The sequence below is a fragment of the Peromyscus eremicus genome, chromosome 19 (assembly GCF_949786415.1).
Source record: "Peromyscus eremicus chromosome 19, PerEre_H2_v1, whole genome shotgun sequence".
Lineage (NCBI taxonomy): Eukaryota > Metazoa > Chordata > Mammalia > Rodentia > Cricetidae > Peromyscus > Peromyscus eremicus.
In genome coordinates, this window is record NC_081435.1 from 3,555,875 (window position 1) to 3,577,466 (window position 21,592).

General features: G+C 45.9%; 1 protein-coding gene across 3 annotated transcripts in view; it reads right to left on the bottom strand.

The window, feature by feature from the left end:
• Osbpl1a (oxysterol binding protein like 1A) overlaps positions 1-21,592 on the bottom strand; it is a 191,967-nt gene that overhangs the window by 163,562 nt on the left and 6,813 nt on the right. For all 3 annotated transcript variants that reach the window (XM_059246373.1, XM_059246372.1, XM_059246374.1), the window contains exons 2-4: positions 17,954-18,076; positions 13,235-13,320; positions 12,283-12,357 (exon numbers count right to left, since the gene is read on the bottom strand). In XM_059246373.1, the coding sequence (XP_059102356.1) occupies positions 12,283-12,357; positions 13,235-13,320; positions 17,954-18,074 (282 nt within the window). In that variant the 5' untranslated portion in view covers positions 18,075-18,076. The remainder of the gene's footprint in view (positions 1-12,282; positions 12,358-13,234; positions 13,321-17,953; positions 18,077-21,592) is intronic.

Here is a 21,592-nt window from a genome sequence, read left to right on the forward strand (position 1 = left end):
TTGTGTACTATGTGATTCATTTTACAACAAAGTTCATTTTACAATGACAATCAACAGTCAAGTTCTACTCAAGTTAGAACTGGTCACATGATTGATTTTACTTCTGTAATTGGGTCATGAGACCCAGCACAACTGACTTTAGTAAAGGAAGACTGTGCTGTGTGGACAGAACCTATTTAGTTCTCTGAGTGGGGCTGGAAAGCCTGGCAGGGTATAATTCCAGCACTTGTGAGGGTGAGGCCGGAGGATTGCCATTCAAGGCCATCCTGAGCTACATAATAAGTTCCAGGCCAGTCTAGGATACAGGATGAGACTCTAAAAAGGTTGGAGGAAGGAGCTGGATACTCCCTGGAAAAACCATCTCCATGGAGCTAAGCCTGAGGGTGATCTATATAAACTCTAAACAATTCCCTACAAGCAGGGGCCTCAGTCCCATGACTTCAGTGAGCTCTGCCAACCCCCAATGAGCCTCCAAGTGGCTCCAAGCCCCAGAAGAGAGCCGTCCAGCTAACACTGAGTTCAGTCTCTCGTCGCCCTGAACAGAGAACATAGCTAGGGTTCGCACAGTTTTCCACTAAATCCTGCTGCTGATCTGTTACCCAGCAACAAAACCAATACATATGTGTAAGCCTAGCGGTGAGCAGAGAGGCCTTACGACAAACGGCAAGGGAGGGGCTAGAGCATCTTCAGCTGAGCATGCGCCACCGAAACTCAGAGGTTCACTTCCCAGCCTCCCTTTAGCAAGCACGGCCAGGTGACTGCTCTAGTCAGGAGGACAAGCACAGTGTCATGTGACAACTTGCAGGAATCTCCTGGAAGAAACAGTGCTGTTCTTGTACCTGTTTGCTTCTTCTAGCCTGATTCCCGGAATTTGCTGGCTCTCACACCAGGTGATACCGTCAAAACCACACTCAGAACAAGACAGAAAATTCCCAGGTATGTGCCACCTGCCCTGGACTTACCTAGCTGGACTTTCACAGGAGAAAAGGACTAGAGTAACCCCTGTTATCTTAGGTTCTCCCCACTGTAATTTCACCTGAAACACTCCCGGTGAGTAAACAGTGTAGGAGTTAACCACACATCACTACTCTAGACTTGTCCACACCACCGAAAGCTAGAAGACAGTGACCAAATCCTTCCAAATCCTGACAGGTCATTTCCAAACTATCACTCAGCCGAAATGGTAGAAGTTATGTCCAAATATGTAAATTCTGAAAAAGCCTTTCCCGGAAGCTCCTGGATAACTGTGCTTAAGACAAGGGACCTAAGAAATGGGGGCTCCACTGCAGACAGGGGTGGACAGGATTCCCAGGACCACACAGCTGCAGCTCCAGACTGACAACCTGAGCTCAGGCAAGGGCCAGAGAACTGAGGGCGGGCTCAAGAGAGGGCCACTGCAGGGACATATGGTTACAACCAGAAGTGGGGAAAGAAATCTCAAGTGCTTACCAAGACTTTAAAGTTCATTACGATAGAAAGAACTAATGAAGAAACCAGGAAAGTATTGGGTCTGGGGAAAATAATTTATTATGTAATAAAGAAAACACATACAGGACTCTCTGAGGCTCCATCTAGTATGCTGAAAATAATGTATTTAACCAAAGTCCAGTTACAGATTAATAAAACAAGAAAAGCAAGATGGCTTGGGCAGGGGTTAAGGCTGGGAGAAAGAGAAAAAATCATGCTGAGAAGTCATTTTTCCTCAGGGTTATGGATACTGGTAGGTTGCCCACACTCAGACAGGCAGCACTACTTAGAGTCAGTGGGTTATTTAGAGGAAGAGAAGATGAAGAGGAAGATGAGGAGATGAGAATGGAGGAGAAGGGGGAATATATTAGGGGATTCAAAGGAAATGTAAGAGGGGCTAGGGAAGGATACGATCAAATAGTGTATAAATATAAGAAATTTTAAAAGTAAGTAAAATACATTTTAAAATGCTTATCTGAGGGCTAGAGAGGCGGCTCAGCAGTTAAAAGCACTTGCTCTTCTTGCATAAGACCTAGGTTCACAGCCCACACCTTGGCTCACAATTATTTGTAACTCCAGGGGGATCTGATGCCCTCTGCTGACCTCCAAAGACACTGCATGTACATGGTGCACAGGGAGCAAAACATTAGTACACATTTAAAACAAGTCTTTAAAAACAATGCTTATCTGCCAGACACAAATAGGAAAGCTAACATTTCAAAAGAAAACACAAGAGTCAGTAAGAGAAGTACTGTACATAAACAAAAGGTTTAAAGACCTGAAGAGATGCCGGAGTATTTGCTCTCAACTATGAACCACAAGGGACAGCTGGAGGGCCACCAGTTTTTCATTATAAAGCTGCACAATATTAGATGGCATTTTAAAATAAATGTGCATACACACAACATACATAAGGAAATATGAACTGACTTGGATAATGCTTAATCAAATAAACATTTAAAAATCAGAAAAGACTGTTTTCTGAGTTAATTAGATCTTTCAGACCCTACTTAGGATTTAGAAAATTAGACTGATCACTTCACTGATGAAAGAAAAAACAATGGATGGCATATAACATTACACCCTCTTGAGAGCACAGGAGGCCAGGAGTGTCAGCTCAGCTGTGGCAGGTCCTGGGCAGATGAGCCAGCAGACAAAGGGTTCGGTGGGACCAGGGGTCTGGTTTGGTGGGACCAGGGGTCTGGTTTGGTGGGACCAGGGGTCTGGTTCGGTGGAAGGCACTGCCCAAGGTATATGAAGCTCTAGGGTTGGTCCCAGCACACCAAAGCCAGTAAGATCAAGAATTCAGTGATGAAATATGAACCACTTGGTCATCTGCTGCCACCGTCCGTGTGCTCTCTGCCTCAGAAGGCCGTGCTCTGCTGCTGTCCTCCCTCTCGGTCCTCCTCGGTCCTCCCGGCCTCGACTCTCTGAACCTGCTGCTGGTACGGTGTTCAACCATTTGGCTCGCTGCTTAGGTCAGACCTGACCACAGTGTTTGGAACACTGCTTCCCAATGTAATCAGTGAACTCACATGTGGTCTCTCCTAAAGACCCAACCACACGGGGAATAATCGTTAGTGAGCTCCTTAGTGAGGCTTGTATACTTCATACCCACAATTCCCTCTGGTACAGTTCTCTGGACTCTTGAGGCATGATTACCTCATGCATCGTCTAGCCTTTCATATCCAATCTAGCGTGCTCTGTTATTTAAAGTCAGTCTTCTGTGGCAACTGGGACATCTTGCCATTTCATACTGGGGGGTCATCACCTGTCCACACTGCTGGGGTTATCTTGGTATGGCTCACGCTATAGAAGAAAATCAATGAGTGATGGTTAGAAGCTGGAGGTACGGTACCACTTAGTCCACTTTCTGGAACTGAGTCAACTTTGGACTATTTAATCAACTATTTACTAAAGGGGAAGCCAAAATCTAGAGGGTAAAATCCTACACTATGCCCACGCTGTTTCCAAAGTGGTCACGGAGAACCCTCAAACATGTCACAGACTGACACTACAAGATGAGAAGTGTCATCAGGACCTTTGCTGAAGGAAAATAAGTCTCACCCCAGCCTAGCGGGGCTCACAGCGTGTGCACTGGGGTCTACAAACATAACCAGTTGGCATTTGCCCAGCCCCTGTGTATAAAACTGGTTCAGACAAACTGGTTGTTGGCATAACCAGTACATTGCTTCCATGGTCTGTAGCCAAACAGAAGGTCTTAAAGCTGCCTTCTTCCAGCCACTAGCCAGGACAAACCAAAACCGGCATCCTATATGGAAAAGAATGGCAGAGCTACATCATCTTTAAAACCCCAAGAAAGGGTGGTGGATCTATGAGTGGGCGAGCACTGTGGAGCATGGTCAAGACCAGCTACACCATCTTTAAAAACCCAAGAAAGGGTGGTGGATCTATGAGTGGGCGAGCACTGTGGAGCACGGTCAAGACCAGCTACACCATCTTTAAAAACCCAAGAAAGGGTGGTGGATCTATGAGTGGGCGAGCACTGTGGAGCATGGTCAAGACCAGCTACACCATCTTTAAAAACCCAAGAAAGGGTGGTGGATCTATGAGTGGGCGAGCACTGTGGAGCATGGTCAAGACCAGCTACACCATCTTTAAAAACCCAAGAAAGGGTGGTGGATCTATGAGTGGGCGAGCACTGTGGAGCACGGTCAAGACCAGCTACACCATCTTCAAAAACCCAAGAAAGGGTGGTGGATCTATGAGTGGGCGAGCACTGTGGAGCACGGTCAAGACCCTGGGTCTGATCACCGGCACTTGTTGTCTACGGTTCTTCCAAGATTAAAACACTCCATCCTGCAGGAAGCCCTTAAAACAGGAAGGTAAAGAACTCAAAATAGCTTCTGATGGGCCCTGAAACTGAGCAGATTCACTAGGCCCCTCCCTACCAGAGCAAACAATAAGAGCTGAGGGTCCCTCTCAGAAGAGCAGAGTCAAGCTGCAGAGGACTGGGAGCCCAGACCAGCTGCCTGGAAGAAGCAGAAACCAGCCAAGCTGCCTGGAAGAGGTTTAGAGCAGAGGCACCTGGAAAGGACACTCTCGAACCTGCTGAGCTGCCTGCAGGCTGTGCAGTGAGCTCCAGGTTCCCAGCTTTTGTGAGCTGTCACCCGTGCTGGAGTAGACATTGGTGATGCAGCTGTTTTGAGTCATTTCTGCTCCTGTGAGTGACCCCAATAAAATTCACTGGTTCACAAGATGGACTTTGGGGTATCTGTACTTTGGTCTGTAGTGGTCCCTCTCTGGGATGAGTAGATGTGTGTGTTGGACCTCCCCAGGAAAAGTTTTGTCACACAAAGGCATTACAGAGTAACAGACATCAGATACTTCTCACTGGGGAGGTGAGGAGTAATGCATGCCTGTGTTGGGGGGTGTGTGTGAATTGATGATACTTTCTACCACATTTCCATTTAATTCACCCATCTGCTACTACCACAGACACCAGATGGAAAGTAGAGAATGATAGGGACTTCCACAAAGTCAACCAAACAGAACAGTCTCAATGGCAGCCACTCTGCCTCATGTGCTGTCTGCTGGAGAAAGGGATACTTATCATGTGGTGCAGAGCAACTGATATGGAAAGTCTATGCTTTCCTATCCCAATCAGGACAAAGATCAAGGACAGCCTGCCTTTATGCAGACAGCAGTATACATTTACAGCTCTGCCTCATACCCCTGGAGTCTATGGAAGCTTGTACCGGTGTACGCCATCGAGAGTGTCCTTCAGACACGCACCCAGAGGAGGTGGGGCTAATCTTGGGAAGAATCAAGGGACCTTGCCATATCAGTCAGTTTTTCTCAGATCAATGGCTGAGGAATACCAGGATATTTTCTAAAGAGCAAATTGCCGGCTGACAAGATGGTTCAGCAGGGAATGTACTTGCAGTCAAGCCTGACGACCTGAGTTCCTGCCAGGAATCACATGGTAGAAAGAGAGAACCACTTCTGCAAGCTGTCCCCTAAACTGCCCATGCGTGCTGAGGGCTAAGGTGTATGTGCCTCACACATCAACACAAATAAATAAACAGAAACAGTTAACACACAAGCATCTGAGGAAGTCCAGAGCACCTAGCTAGCACCTAATGACCCTGAGTCAATGTCCAGCGTGCACACAGCCATGCACGCCTGTGTGCATACACACACACTCACAAGAATTACAAGGGTCAATAACCATCAGGGAAAACAGGCAAAAACAATCAATCAGCACCTTAGAGGCAACTGAACCTGATCATCTGAAGGAAGAAGGCTGAACATGGACCTGGAGGAGCACCTCTAACACGACAACACACAAGAGTCATGGTAGTCTTCTGCTATTATTATCTTGTCTACTTGTTTGCTCATTGGCTTTTTGAGGCAGAGATTTCCTATGGTACTCCTAACTGGCCTGGAATTCCTCATCCTTCTTCTGACCCTCGGGGACAGGTTTACAGGCAAGCATCACCAGGCATGATCTTGTCCAATGAGAGCAAACAGGCAAGGATATCGAAAGGAATGGTCACGGGGCTGAAAGCCTGAGTCAGACCCCAGGAAACCTGTCACTAGTGAGCGGTAAAGAATCCAGAGTGGACAGCAGGCAGGGAGAAGCTGATCCATTGTGCATCAAGAGTCGCCATGTTTCAACTGCCCTCCCACAGAGGCTCCTCCTGGGAGAGGCACTCAGGTAACCTGATGAAGTAGTAGATCTAAGTTAAACAAACTGTGGGAGAAGCTTTGAATCACTGCCCAAGTCCCCTGAAGGAAAACGATCTCTGACTGCAGCTTTGGGAAGTGGCTGGAAAGCTGCAGCCTTTCCCTGCAGCAGCTACAGAGTGTGACATACAGAGCCACGCCTCCAGAGCAGGTGTCTCCAATACCTAGCAGTAAAAAGCTGTAAGACCCCTCTTCTCCAGAGCTCCCCACACAGAGGCTGATGCATCCTGTAGTGGTTTGAAAGAAAACGGCCCCCAAAGGGAATGGCACTATTAGGGGGTGTGGCCTTGTTGGAGTAGGTGTGGTCTTGCTGGGCACCCATTGTGTCACTGTGGGGGTGAGCTCTGAGGTCTCTCTTGCTCAAGCTTCCCTCAGTGTGACAGTCAGTTGACTTTCTGCTGTCTTCTGGTCAAGACATAGCTAGCACCACGTCTGCCTGCACGCTGCCATGCTCTCTGTCATGATGATAATGGACTGAACCTCTGAACTGTGAGTCACCACCTCAATTAAATCTTTTCTTTGTAAGAGGTGCCTTGGTCATGGTGTCTCTTCACAGCAATAGAAACCCTCACTAAGACAGAAATTGGTACCAGGGGCTAGGGTATTGCTGTGATAGACTGGACCATGTGTTTGTTTGGAAGAATTTGGACTCTGGCATTTTGGTTTTGGAAAGCAGTGGAATGCTTTAGGCACTGCATAATGGGCCATTCTAGCAGGAGCATGGAAGACAGTGGTGCTGAGGGTGATTTGATGAACTGTGGGGGGCTGGCTCAAGAGGTTAGAGAGGAGAAGAATGTTAGTATATTGACTAGAGATCTTTCTTATGATATTTTGGTGAAGAAAGTGGCTGCCTTTTGCCCTTGTCTGAAGAGTCTGCCTGAGGATAAAGTGAGGAGTTTGGATTAATTCTGTTGGCAGAAGAAATATCAAAACAGCCTAGTGTAGACTCTGTTGTGTGGGTATTAGTGGTAACTCTAATGAAGATTTATAATGAAAAGGAGCAAGCTGAGCAGGTTAAATTACAAAACAAAAATTTTGAGGAGAAAAAGAGCATCAGGAAGTGGAATAGAGCTAAGTTCTATGTTCAAGGAGATAAATGGATTAGGAAATGGAATAAAGGGAGTGGTGACCTCAGGGAAAGATCCCACCCAGCTAAGTTTCCAACTTGTGGAAAAGCGAAAGGAAAGCTTAGAGCCAGGTGTGGTGATACACACCTTTAATTCCAGCACTCAGAAGGCAGAAGCTGGCGAATCTCTGAGTTTGAGGCCAGCCTAGTCTAAAGAGAAAGTTCAAGGACAGCCAAGCTTAGACAGTGAAGAAAAACAGAAAACTGGTGAAGATGGAATTGAACAAGGGGACCATGTTCCAGCCTCAGTAAGCAGCAGAACTTGGCAGCTTCAGCCACGTGGTTCTGGCTTTAGAGTTAAGGAAAGAAGAAACAGGTTATGGAATTTGCCACCACGCCTAAGGAAAGCTGCTGAGGTCAAGCATGTGTCAGGGGTGTCCCTGAACGTAGGCCTAGAGAGGTCATTTCGTGAAGCTGTGAAGTTGAAGCCTGGATTGCCTTAGAGACCTCAAAATGTTAGAGATGCCAAAGCTGTGGGATACCTGCCCAGGAGAGCTGCTAACGGGGAGTAGAACAAGTGTGTTGAAATCAGCAAAGCTGAACAGGGTTGGAGATCTGAAGAGCATCTTGACACCAGACATGAAAGCTGCAGAGTCTGTAGTTTGTCCGGCTGGATTTTGGTCTTGCTTTGGTCCAGTATTTCCTCACTATGCTCCCCTCCCTGTGTTTGGAATGGTAATGTATATCCTGTGTCATTATATGCTGGAAGTATGTGATCTGCTTTTTGATTTTGATTTTTACAAGGTGACTATAGTTAAGAGACTGCCATGCAGCCAGGCGGTGGTGGCGCGCGCCTTTAATCCCAGCACTCGGGAGGCAGAGGCAGGTGGATTTCTGTGAGTTTGAGGCCAGCCTGGTCTACAGAGCAAGTTCCAGGACAGGTTCCAAAGCTAAACAGAGAAACTCTGTCTCGAAAAAACCAAAAGAGAGAGAGAGACAGCGACAGCAAGAGAGAGAGAGAACTTGCCATGCATCTCAGAAGAGACGTTGAACTTTGAAATAAGCTTGAGACTGTGATAAACTATGGGGACTTTTGAAGTTGGACTGAATGCATTTTTTTTGCATTATGATATCACTATAAGCCTTTGGGGACCAGGGAGTGGAATGTGGTGGTTTGAAAGAAAATGGCCCCACAAGGGAACAGCACTATTAGGAGGTGTGGCCTTGTTGGAGGAAGTGTGTCACTGTGGGGCAGCCTTTGAGGTCTCTTTTCTCAAGCTTCCCTCAGTGTGACAGTCAGTTGACTTTCTGCTGTCTTCTGGTCAAGAGGTAGCTAACACCATGTCTGCCTGCACGCTGCCATGCTCCCTGACATGATAATAATGGACTGAACCTCTGAACTGTGAGTCACCACCTCAATTAAATGTTTTCTTTGTAAGAGGTGCCTTGGTCATGGTGTCTCTTCACAGCAATAGAAACCCTCACAACGACACATCCCAATAGACTGAACCATGGCCTCACTCTAACCTCCGTCCATTCCTGACGCCGCCACCCTTCCACAGCTGTGATCCCTGCTCCGAGCTGGTCTGCACCTCAGCTTGCTTCCCAAAGAACAAATGCCAATGTGTCCATCTCTATTTAAGAGCAGTTGGTTATCAATAAATGAAACAACACAGTCAACCTGTTTGGGTGATGCACGACCAACCTTAGGTGTACAAGGGAATTCTTACATCAACTTCAGATCACAGATCACTTCTGTCTGTTAGGATATAGAACTCCTTAGGGACAGTATATAGAAAGCATTTATTTTAAATTTATTTTCAATGAAGGCCAGTGTCACAATCAAAATATTTACATACTTATTATGTCACTATTTTAAGCAATTTACAAAATGTATAAAAAACATCAGAATTCTAAATGCCTCTGAAAAACAAGTATCAAATAGAACACTAAAAAAAATTCTGTTGTGCTGATTTCCAATACGGAACACTAGAGGTCGCTACCATACCAAGAAAAGCCAAAGTGCACTCAAAATTTGGGGAATGAATGTTATATATTTCAGAGTACAATGATTTAAAGCATTTTATAGTTTTTTTCTAAACTTAAACTCAATATTCTATATAAAATCACTTAATTTTAAGTTTATGAGATATTTAAAATTATAATCATGATAAAGGATTACAAGATAATTTGGGTTTTTGTGACCACAATTAGAAGTTAAACTTTTTGTCTAATCCATTCATGTTTATTATTTGCACATGATAGAAGCATTTACCTTAGCTAAATGTTACATGAACATAGTTGGATTTTTAGACTAAGGCCCAATTTAGCATGATCACATATTCAGAGGTCAATAAAATAATAGAAATGCCCAAATATGTGGACAGGTAATAATGAGCTGACTGGATCTAAGTGGTTAAAGTGGGCAGGGAGACCTGTGCTGCATTCATGCAGGACAGATGAAATGTGCTAATTCCTTGGGAGCAATATGGACGAAGCCCCATAGGAGGGTGAAAACACAGCAATAATTCCAGCACAAGGTATAACATGAGTGAAATTCTGACCTGTATCTGATAAACCTGGCAAAGAAGAGCTTCCTGGCAGCCACAAGAAATCAGGAACTGGGAAGACTGCATTTCAGAAACAGGTAGAGGTGGGAAATGTGGGAAGAAATGGAAATAGAATGTTCTGACTTCCACAGAAGAGGAGGAGTTCGGGACCATGAAGGGAAATCCTAAGTGGTTCACTCCTACGACTCAGCAAGGGTCACATTTTGTGTGTTGTCTTAAAAGGGGAAACATCTGTCCCAGTTTTAGTTAAGGTTTCACACCTGGTTCACAAGTACCAACTTGTGACCCAACAGGCAAGAAGAGATTAATTCAAACATCCCAACACGTTCAGGTGGGTTCCTGGTGACCGATATGAAACATCATCAGAAGGACGGAAACTGGAGAAATATGACAGCCCATAAACAGCTTTGTGACCACAGGAAGTGGGTCACTACGTTACAACTTACTTACCAGGCCGCTTCTATTATGACAGAAAAATTTATGAAAATGTGGGATGAGGTGACTTCTATTGCTAGGACATTAAGAGCTCAAAGAAGAGTTATCCTGCAAAGATGACTGCAAACCTGGCCAGAACTACCTACATGAACCTTCTCGAGCTACTGGTGTCCACTAAGGACTCAGCAGACCAAGAGTGCTTGATACTCAGCAAGAAGTGCTAGACAACAGAGTCAGGTGTCACCAGCCTTCTAGCCAAGGCTTCCCCAGCCCCTACTGTGCCAAGGAAGCCTGTCTAGAGCAGAGCAGCCAGTGGCAAACGGTAGCTTGGCTGCCATACGAAACTGACTTGATTTAGAACAAAAGACAAAACCCACACCAAAAGGCATCATTAGTAAAAATATCCACTTCAGTTGGAAACCAACCCACAGAACTTGACAGCATGAGGTTGCTTTTCCCAATAGACTATTAGCTTTCTATTACTGCTCTAACCAACTACTACAAACCTGGAGTTTTAAAACACTGCAAATTTATCCTAAAGTTCTGTACTTTATTAATTCTGAAATGCAGCTCACTGGATGAAATCAAAGCAGTGGAGGACCAGGTCCTTCCAGAAGCTCTCTGGGGACTTTATTGCCTGCTTTTGTAGCTTCTCAAGGCCATCAACACGCCTTGGTTCTTGGCTGCTTCCTATAATTTCCAAGCCAGAAGCATAGCATCTAACTGGACAGATTTCCCTCTGATTCAACTCCTCTTCTGCCTCCTTCTCACACTTAAGGACACTCAGGATTGCATAGCCATCTTTCAGTCAGCTAAAGAGCAGTCTCAGTTCTGTCTACAACTTTGAAATCGAGCATATTCACAGATATCAAAGACTCGGGTACAGAGAGCTTTGAAGGCGTATAAGTGTTGGGCTGTTCTGCCCTTTGCCCTAACAGAGAGATCCTAGAAATAAAAGAAGCAGAGGGAAGGTTATCTTCCCACACAGTCCCAGGTACTAGGGAACAGCACTCACATGCAGGAAAACTAAGAGTGGGTCCTTCAGAAAGAAGGAAAGTGAGAAAAGCCTGACTCTGAATGCTCTGCCAACCTAAGCTCGCAGACCACGCAGAAGCCCCATGAGACTGAGTGTGAGCCACTGCTACCTAGACAATGGATGCCAGACGCTAAGCTATGCAGATGCAGGGGTGCCAGAGAAGCACTCTGAAATACTCCAATGTGTACTTTTAAGACTTAGCAGAAGGGCTAGGGAAATGGCTCAGCAGGTAAAGGCATCTGCTGTGCAAGCATGGGAACCTCAGGTCAAAGCCACAAAGGAAGTTAGGCACCATTGCACTTGAACCTGTAACCCCAACACTGTGAGGATAGGAACAAGAGGACTGTGGGGCTTGCAGGCTACCTGTCTCTGCGGTGAGTGACCCGTCTGAAAGGACAGACACACGGCTGTGCACACAGCTGTGCACACATGGTACTGGTGCATGCTACAATACAGATAAACCTCATCACTACAGTACAAAAGTGTTTCCATTTATAAGAGTTTCTAGAAAAGGCAACTATCTAGAGAAAATAACAAATGGTAACCTGAGGCTTGAGGCAGGCACAGGGATGAATGTGTAGAGGACCCAGGAAACGTAATGGAGTGACTGGGTCATGGTGATGGCTACCCAACTCTGTGAATGCACCAGAAATCACTGCAATGGATACCTCCCAAGGAGAACTGAGACAATGGGAGTTAGGATTTGCTTTTGGCATGGGGGGCAGGGGCCGAGCATGTTCAAAGTCCCTGGCCTTCGTGTTTTACCTCACAGTGCAATGCTCACATACACACACACACACACACACACACACACACACACACACACACACACACACATACACGCCCCACCCCATGTGCCCTTCCAACCAAAGGGCTCGTTTCTCCACTTCCTTGTGGTTTTCCAGGGACCTGGTCAGGTAGGTAGGACTGAGCACACAGCAGGGACTATTCTTCCAACTATCTCACTTGCAAACAAAAAAAAATAGAATATTTTTCACCTTTCGTCCTGTGAAGGCAGCTCGATGTAATGGCGTGTCCCCCATGTCATTTAATACGTTCACTTTTGCACCAGCCTAGTAAACATGAAAACTTTAAATAGCGTCCACACATTAGTAAATACACATACACACACAAATAAGTCAATAAATAAATAAATAAATAGCATTCCTAACTGCTTTAAAAATTAAAATAATTTAAGCTTGTTTTTTGTTACTAAAAGTAAACTTGATTCACAGCTAAAGTACACAGGTTTCCTGAAAGGCAAAATCGGCCAGACAAGCCAAGCACAAGATTGTTCTGTAAAGGCCTGTGCACAGGATTGTAAGCGCTGTTCCTGTTCTGTAAAGGCCTGTGCACAGGATTGTAAGCGCTGTCCCTGTTCTGTAAAGGCCTGTGCACAGGATTGTAAGCGCTGTCCTGTTCTGTAAAGGCCTGTGCAGCTGCACCCCACCCTAGAGTAGTAGGATTGTAAGCGCTGTCCCTGGACCTCAAGTATCTCCTCTATCATCAATATGGAAGTGTTCACACTGAAAAGATGCCACAGCTCAAATGCACAAACATGATGTGATCCAATTTCAAAAATGCCCCTAGGAAGCATTATCAGGAAGGACATTTGAGGCCTCAGTTCTCATTAGGTCTTCTCTGAGATTCTGATGTCATTTTTAATTATTTAGGATGTGCTTTGCTTCTTTTCCATAACTGTCATGCTTGCAAAGTTGAAAATTATCTTTATTAAATTCCTACTTCGCCATTTTTAAAAAACGGTAATGTAAAGCTGAAATTTAAAACTGGAATTATAGCGCGTTAGACTAGCCTGTTGTGTACGTAGTGAAGGAAGACTGTGTGTAAGGATGTGCTGCCGCTTTAGCACACTCCTGTGCTCAGTGCTGTCTCAAGGCTCTCATCACATGACCCCATAGTATTACAGTCAATAAAAAGCCATAAATAGACCTTCAACAGATCCTGGACCACTTGTTTATGTCCAAAATAGCATGCCAGATGAAGAGGTGTCCAGCCCAAATTAGACTTACTTCTTCCTGAAAAAGGGGGGAAAAGGGTATCGTTAGATATTATTTAGGTAGTTTTCAATAAACTGGGTTTCTTTCTATTGAGGTTCCTTAGCCTACAGGTCTCATATAACTGCTGAAAGGCAAGACACATTCCCACAGTAGGAACTGCAAACGTGTGATGGATGCCGCCTGGGACTCACCATGTCCATCCTTCAAGGCTACAGTCCAGCTCCCTGACCTCCATCAGCCTGCTGGCTCTGAGAGTCCAGTCTGGATCCAACCTGCCCCACCTTGCAGCACTGGGGAGAGACTGGGGAACTCAAGGGGGTGCAGAGCCCTTCAGAGCGGCACCTGCTGGAGTATTCCCATAGCAGCTGCCACACTGCTCACCCCGACAAGGACTTACAAGCGAGTCTTGGACTTCAGATACAATCTCAGTTAATGAGAAGATCAGGTTTCCAGAGTGCTGGAGCGCACAGCCAGAAAACCAAAACCAGTGTTAAAACTATCAGATCCCAAACAGCAATGCCAAGGACAGGCATTCACAGAGCGCAGAAGTTAAAGCTGTGTAAGTCAGCTAAGCAAACGAGATAAAGGACAGTCCAATGGGCTTCCAACGGAGATGGCTCTAGAAGCTTACTAGAACTCTAGCTCAGGCTGCAGAAACGACATCCTGTCAAACACCCAAAGCCAACAGCTAGAGGATGTAGCAGAGCTCCAGAGTCCACCGCGCACCGCAGCTCCTGGATGTCTAGTTCTGAACCCACACGATCTGCAGCCACAACCCCAAGGGCCTGTGCCTACCCCCATTTACCAACTGCTGCATCTGTTCTTCTCCTAAGTGTCCTGTGAACACCTCAGGCTATTTACTGAGCACTTCCTTTGCCTTCTCTTCTGCAGGAAAATCTAGCTTTTCCCAGAATGACCCATTTACTCCATTTATTTACTGTGTGTGTATGTGTGCGTGTGTAGACATATATATCATAGCACTCGTGTAGAAAACAGAGGACAACCTGCAGGAGTCAGTTCTATTCTTTCCTCCCACCACATTGGTTCCAGGAATCAACCTGGATTGTCAGACGTGGCAGCAAACAACTTTATCCCCTTGGTAACTCCCACCACCACCCCCTTTTGAAACTAGAGCTCATGTGTCCCAGGCTGGCCTCAAAGGTGGCCTTTCTTCCGATCCTCCTGCTTCCATCTCCCACGTGCTGAGATTACAGATATGCACGACCATGCTCTGTTCATGTAGGGCTGAGGATAAAACCTGTTATGCATGCTATACAGCACTCTACCAAGTGAACTACATCCACAGCCTGCTCCCATCACTTCCTGTGAACTGCATCTCCACTCAGTGCCAAGTAGCCACTGTCAGAGCTGACCCCTGGTTCCACCACAATCATAGAAAGCCACTCCCACAATGCTACAAGCCGCAAAACTATATAGCATAGGATTTCAGCTGATTATGAAAAAGCTAATACCTGGAGGAAACCAAGGGCCTTCTAGAGGTCAAGCTGAGGCTCAAGGAGCCTTGGTGATATTTGACTTTTGATTATCAGCCCTTTCCTGCTATGAGTTTCTCGTGTGCTATTGTAGCTTCTCCATCATGTATTGGGCACCATTTCCCCTCTACTAAAGGAATATTCAGATATATACATATATATAGCTGACAGCTACGCACAGCCAGAACCCCAGTTCAAGTCTTCCTATAATTATCATCATTGGCAGCATCCTGCCAGGACCATTCCCAGACGGACGAAAGTACCTTATCAGAGATACCTCTGTATTCTCTAAGAACAGACTTAAGCATCCAAGGCCAAATGAAACAACACCTGTCTCCTAGGTCAGGAGGATAGCTTTATTTCTTGTGCAATTTAGGGTGAGACCCTCCTTCCTTACAGCCTTACTAACAGACTCCTAATTTCTTACCTAACTACTTCTAGGAATGTAGATTGAGCACATAAATTCCCTTCTTGATATATTAACTGATCATTAGCTCTCTATTGACCTCCTCCTTTACCACTCCCATTTTGGATTGTAAAAGAAAGCCTGGTGGTCACTGCCTGAGGAAAATTCTTACCGGTCTTTAAGACCCTGTAAGAATTCAAGCCTGATGACCTTGCTCTGTGAGAGGATTGCTATGGCTAGGGTTTATAACTGGATTCCTGAGAGACTTGGGGAGAACTGAGAGAGTCAGAGAACTGAGAGGGAGAAGGAGAGAGAGGAGGATTTTTGAAGAGAGAACTTGAAGACGAGACAGAGAAGAGAGAAGAGAACAGAAGAACTAGATGGGTAAGAACTGGAGAGGAACGTACTGAGATGCGAAGAACTGGATTGAAGGGCTAGAAGAGAGGACTAGAGGAATGAGATGGAAGATGAGGACGAGCCAGATGGGGAAGAACAGGATGGGGAAGAAGGAGATGGGAGAGAGAAGGAGATGTGGGAGGAGCTAAGATGGGAAAGAACTAGATGAACGAGAACCTAGATGGGGCAGAATTAAGATGAGAGAATTAAGTTAGAGCTTAGAGGGGTCAGCAGATAAATGTAGAGAGAAATCAGGCAGGAAAGGAGCTAGGCATGAGAGCAGAACAGAAGCTGTGTAGAGAGAGAACCGATACAGAAGAATAAAGTGTATGGACTAAAGAATTTTGTGTACGTAGATTCATTTCTTATCATCAAAGATTAATTATCAGCTGGTTGTAGATTCTTCCAGACCCTGGGAGGGGACTATCAAGGGGCTGGACCCCAATAGTCCTCGTTACCACAAACTCAAATTCCCAGCTTGTTCATGTGGTCAGCCCATCGACTCTTTCATCACTTTTCACACATGTAACTAGTAGCCATCTCCCCTTCACTAACTCTGGCATGTACATTGACCCTAACGTCTTTATCATCCTTATCTCTGTCACAGCTGCCTAGAAAATCCCCCAAAGCCTGGTAAATACACTCCCTCCGTTTTTCCATAAGTACAGCCAGGTTTATAGGCAATAGTGAAGAAAAATAAAAGCACCCTGAGGAGCTGTGGCACCACAAAGTCAAGCCCCACAGTTTGGGTTGGTGTCCTTCTTATAATGCCCGGCTGAGGAGTCTCTCCTACCTCCAACATCTCTGAATCCTTAACTGCCAACATCTCTTACCTACCTCGGTACCACTAGCAATGACCTCACCTTTCAGCATCACAGCAAAACCAGCTCTCACAGAACTCCTGGATCTTTCCAGCAACACAATCCACCCCCACAGTGCCTGCTCCCAGATCCACTCCTTAACTATCCCCACAGTACCTGCTCCCAGATCCACTCCTTAACCACCCACTGTGATCACATGAACCAATTTAATACAACCCCTCTCATAATCATGTATCTTATTAGTTCTGTTTATCCTTTTCTTCTCTAGGCTAAGTCCCATGTGGTCTTTCACTTATCCCTAAGTTTATTTCTAAGCAGCTACTCCTTCAAATTTCAGTTACAGATCTTCCCTTATAAACCCACAAACCCAAGCAGGTACAGATCCTCTGCTATGGACCCACACACCAGAACTTTTACATCCCAGCACCTGTCCCTCCGCTATGGACCCACACAGCCAAGCTTCCACACACCAGCACCTGATCCTCCGCTATGGACCCACACACCCAAGCTTCCACACACCAGCACCTGTCCCTCTGCTATGGACCCACACAGCCGAGCTTCCACACACCAGCACCTGATCCTCCGCTATGGACCCACACAGCTGAGCTTCCACACTCAGGCACCTGATCCTCCGCTATGGACCCACACAGCCGAGCTTCCACACTCAGGCACCTGATCCTCCGCTATGGACCCACACAGCTGAGCTTCCACACTCAGGCACCTGATCCTCCGCGATGGACCCACACAGCCGAGCTTCCACACACCAGCACCTAATCCTCCACGATGGACCCACACAGCCGAGCTTCCACACACCAGCACCTGATCCTCCGCGATGGACCCACACAGCTGAGCTTCCACACTCAGGCACCTGATCCTCCGCGATGGACCCACACAGCCGAGCTCCCACACTCAGGCACCTGATCCTCCGCGATGGACCCACACAGCCGAGCTTACACACACAGGCACCTGATCCTCCGCGATGGACCCACACACCAGAACTTTTACATCCCAGCACCTGTCCCTCCGCTATGGACCCACACAGCCGAGCTTCCACACACCAGCACCTGATCCTCCGCTATGGACCCACACAGCCGAGCTTCCACACACAGGCACCTGTTTTGTAGTGGACACTAACCTGGTCTGTTCATCTAGACTAATCTCAACAAGGCCAGGAAACTTGTCTGTCTCTCCCAACACGACCACAACACTTTACACACTGGGCAAACAGTAATCACACAAACTTGTTGGCTCAGCTATAATGTTTCTAAGAAAAATAAAAACATTATCAGAGAATGCACACTTGGGCTCACCCTTGTAACTTGTAAGGTTTAAGAGCCATAAAAATTCCCAGAATGGACCTCAATTCTCTGCCCTAGACAGTATAAGTAAAGACATTTCACACAGTATTGTGGGGAGTTCTTCCAAGGAAAAGGGAGTGAGATTTACCATGGGCAAGATCAGAAAGATTAAACGCATGATGGAGTAGTGGGGACTTGAAAGAGAAAGCTAGAAACAAGCAAGCATTGGGAACTCACCCTTACAATCGATGTCAGCAACCACTTCAGTCCGCTCCATGGCTTCCAGTAGCTTCCTCACTTCTTCAGTGTTACCATTTCTGGCATGATGGAGAAGCTGTTGTTCTGCTTCTGTGTTCATTTCTAGATTAAAAAAATAAAAGTAGGGTTATGATCTAACAGCATAATAAGCTTGCAGCTGTTCCCTGCTAATGCAAAAGGGGGAAGAATCATTTCATTTGTAGCTCAGGAGAGACACAATAAATTGTTTTTCAGGGCCAGAAAAAAAAAAATAAATTAGAGATAAGGACATAAAGACCCTGGAGTGCTAATACTTGATTTTTTTCCTCTTATACATCCTTACCTAGCTCCAAACTAAATATAAAAAGTCAGAGCCAAATATATTTGTCAAAATGGGCAAATGTTAAAAATAGCCATTCTCAGAAGAAACATATATTTCAGTCTTATCAGTAAATAAACAAAACACATTTTTTTTTTTCCCACTAGCTAAAAACAACAACAAGAAAAGAAAAACCTGAGCATGCCTAGTGACACAGGCAGGAATGTGTACCCTGCTGCAATGCACACCACCTTCCACGGCTGCAGTATCAAAGCTACTCCAAAGTCCATATGTAACATTTGACAGTTTGAGAAACTGTTTCAGAGCTCCATCCTGCAGACACACAGAGACTGTTTTCAACATCTTCACAGCTGCACTACTTGCAACGCTGGAAGAGTAAGATACATGCCCATGTCCATCAAAAGGGAGCTGGTCAAGTAAAGCCTCCAGAGATGCTAAGAAAGAGTCTCTGGCTGGAAGACAGCGATGAGACTGGAGGGCGTATTTTCAAACTTGGCAGCCTATGCAGAGAAACCAGATCCCCAGCCCTCTGGCCTTAATAGTGGCAACATTCCTAACAGTGGCAAGCCAGGGACAGCCTTCAGCAGATGCAGCTAGCTAGTCAATCCCAAGACACAGGCTCTCAGCAAATGACCAAGATGAGCCCTACACAAACTGGTAATGACAGCTGCCCACCTTGCTCAATTTCTAGTCAGCTATTTCCCTGCTCTTCAATGGGAGCCAATTACCAAGGGCAAGACAGCTAAACAAAGCTTCTAAAATATAAGCCGGGCAGTGGTGGCACACGCCTTTAATCCCAGCACTCTGGAGGCAGAGGCAGGCGGATCTCTGTGAGTTCGAGGCCAGCCTGGGCTACCAAGTGAGTTCCAGGAAATAGGCGCAAAGCTACACAGAGAAAAGCTGTCTCGAAAAACCAAAAAATAAAAAAGCTTCTAAAATATGAAAGAGGCCAAAACCAAACAAGAGAGAAAAGCAATTGGAGAAGACAAAGTATTCAGATAAAAAAGCTTTAAAATTAAAATTAATATATTTATAATACAATATAAAAATTACAATATTTGATTTTTAAAATAATGGAGAAAAATAACATTAAAAATTAAAACCAGTAAAAATAAAGAGCTCAATGGGAGAGTTGGGAAATAAAGCTGAAGGTATATCCAAAACCAGCAATGTTAGAAAAAGAGTAAAGCCAGGCAGGGTGGCACAGGTCTGTAATCCCAGCACTCAGAATGCTGAGGCAGGAGGATTGCTGCAAGCTCCCAGGCCAGACTCAGCTCCATAGTGAGTTAAAGGCCAGCATGGGACACACAGAGAAACCTACCAAGAAAAACCTCATGGAATTGAAGGGATAGCTGAGAACCCAACCATTTTTTTTTTTTTTTTAAATTTCTGGTCTATGGACAAGTGATCCCCATGTGGTGGTTTGAATGAGAATGGCCCCCACAGGCTCGTATGTTTGAATGTTTGGTCCCCAGTTAGTGGAACTGTTTAGGATGGGGTAAGAGGCGTGGCCCTGCTGGAGGAGGTGTGGCCCTGCTGGAGGAGGCGTGGCCCTGCTGGAGGAGGCGTGGCCCTGCTGGAGGAGGCGTGGCCCTGCTGGAGGAGGTGTGGCCCTGCTGGAAGAGGCGTGGCCCTGCTGGAGGAGGCGTGGCCTGTAGGAGGAAATTGCATTTCTGGGGGTGAGCTTCAGGGTTTCAAAAGCCCACATCAGCAAAGGAAAATTCTTTTGAGCTTCCAGAGAGGGAAAGACTCCAATGATAAAGGAGCAGGAATCAGAATTACTGACTTTTCAAGTGCAAAATGAGCAGCTAAGAAATAATAAATACCCTAAGTTCCGGAGGAAAATCACTGCCAATCCGAAATTCTACAACCAGCTAATCAAAAGTACAAGTCAAACAAGACAGGCAGAGAGGAGCTTGGGCTCCAAGGCCGGGCCTGTCACCTGCTAACTCTACCAGAGTCGTGCCACCAGTCCAGCTGTGCTTCCAGATGTGCATGCAGGGCGGTTCTTAGACAACTAATGTGGTCATGACCTCAATTTCATAAGGCATGGACAAGGTAGACAGGGACACAGGAAACAGACGAGAAGTTAACCCCTTGTGGTAGGAATTAAGTGAGGGGTAGCTGCAGACCTGGCCTATATCTTATCTGGACTGTCTGAGTCTGTCTAGACTATACATTCACATCGCTGTTTCCAAATCTGCTGCCAGGAGAACTCATTCACCTCCCAAGGAATGTTCTGTTTCTACCTAAACCCAAGAACTAGAGCTCAGAGCTCAGAAGAAAATGGTGTTGGCCATTGGCCTTCCACTCCCACGGGTCAGGCCCCAGCCATGCTGCCTAATGTTAGTGTTGATCCACTCACCCGGAAAGCTTACTGGCGCCCCCCCCACCCCACTGACTTCCCTTTGAAAGAACTCTGAGTGGGAGGCTCACTGCAGACAAGTTCTAACAATAACATAGTGTCCCATCCTCACACAGCCTGCTAAACAACTCTCACGGCCATCAAATGGGGGAGGGGGTCACTTGCCAATGCACACCAATTAAAGTATGTAGCTAATCTTAAATTTGTAATACTTATGTTTCTTGTAGTATTACATACAAAGCAAAATAAATAAATATTTATTTACAGTAATGACCATGAAACCTTTAAAAATGCCCTAGAAGCTGGGTATGGTGACTCATGCCTGTAACTCCAGAATCGGAGAGGCTGCGGCAGGAGGATTGGGCCTATAGCCACAAAGCAAGACCTTGTCACAAAAAAAGAAAAAAAAAAAAAAACTGCAGATTTTCTCAGTGACTTCAAATTCCAAGCAAACATTGAACAGTCTGGGTTCAAAGAAAGAGATCGCTGGGTGGGCAAAGCACTTGCCACTAAAGCCTGACAGCTGAGTTCAGATTCCACACAGAAGCCAGATGAGGCAGTGAACATCTGCAACGCCAGCATTCCGCGGTGCCTGAGAGGTAAAGAAAGCACTGCCTGGAAGCAAGAAACATGAGGCCGCACTCCACTAGCACATGGGTGCCCACACTCGCACACGTACAAAACGTGTGGATGGCTGAAGTGGCAGCGCCCCCTACAGTGATGTTTGCACAAGCATTCTGAATTTGGTCTCCAGAAACCAGACACAAAGGGTAGATGTAGGGATGTGTGCTGTACATAGTGCTGGGGGAGCAGAGACAGGAAATCCCTGAAGCTCACTGACCAGGCAGACAGCCTGGTCAAGTTGGTAAGCTCCAGGTACAGTGAGAAAGTGTCTCAATAAATAAGGAAATAAATAAATAAGCAAGCAATTGAG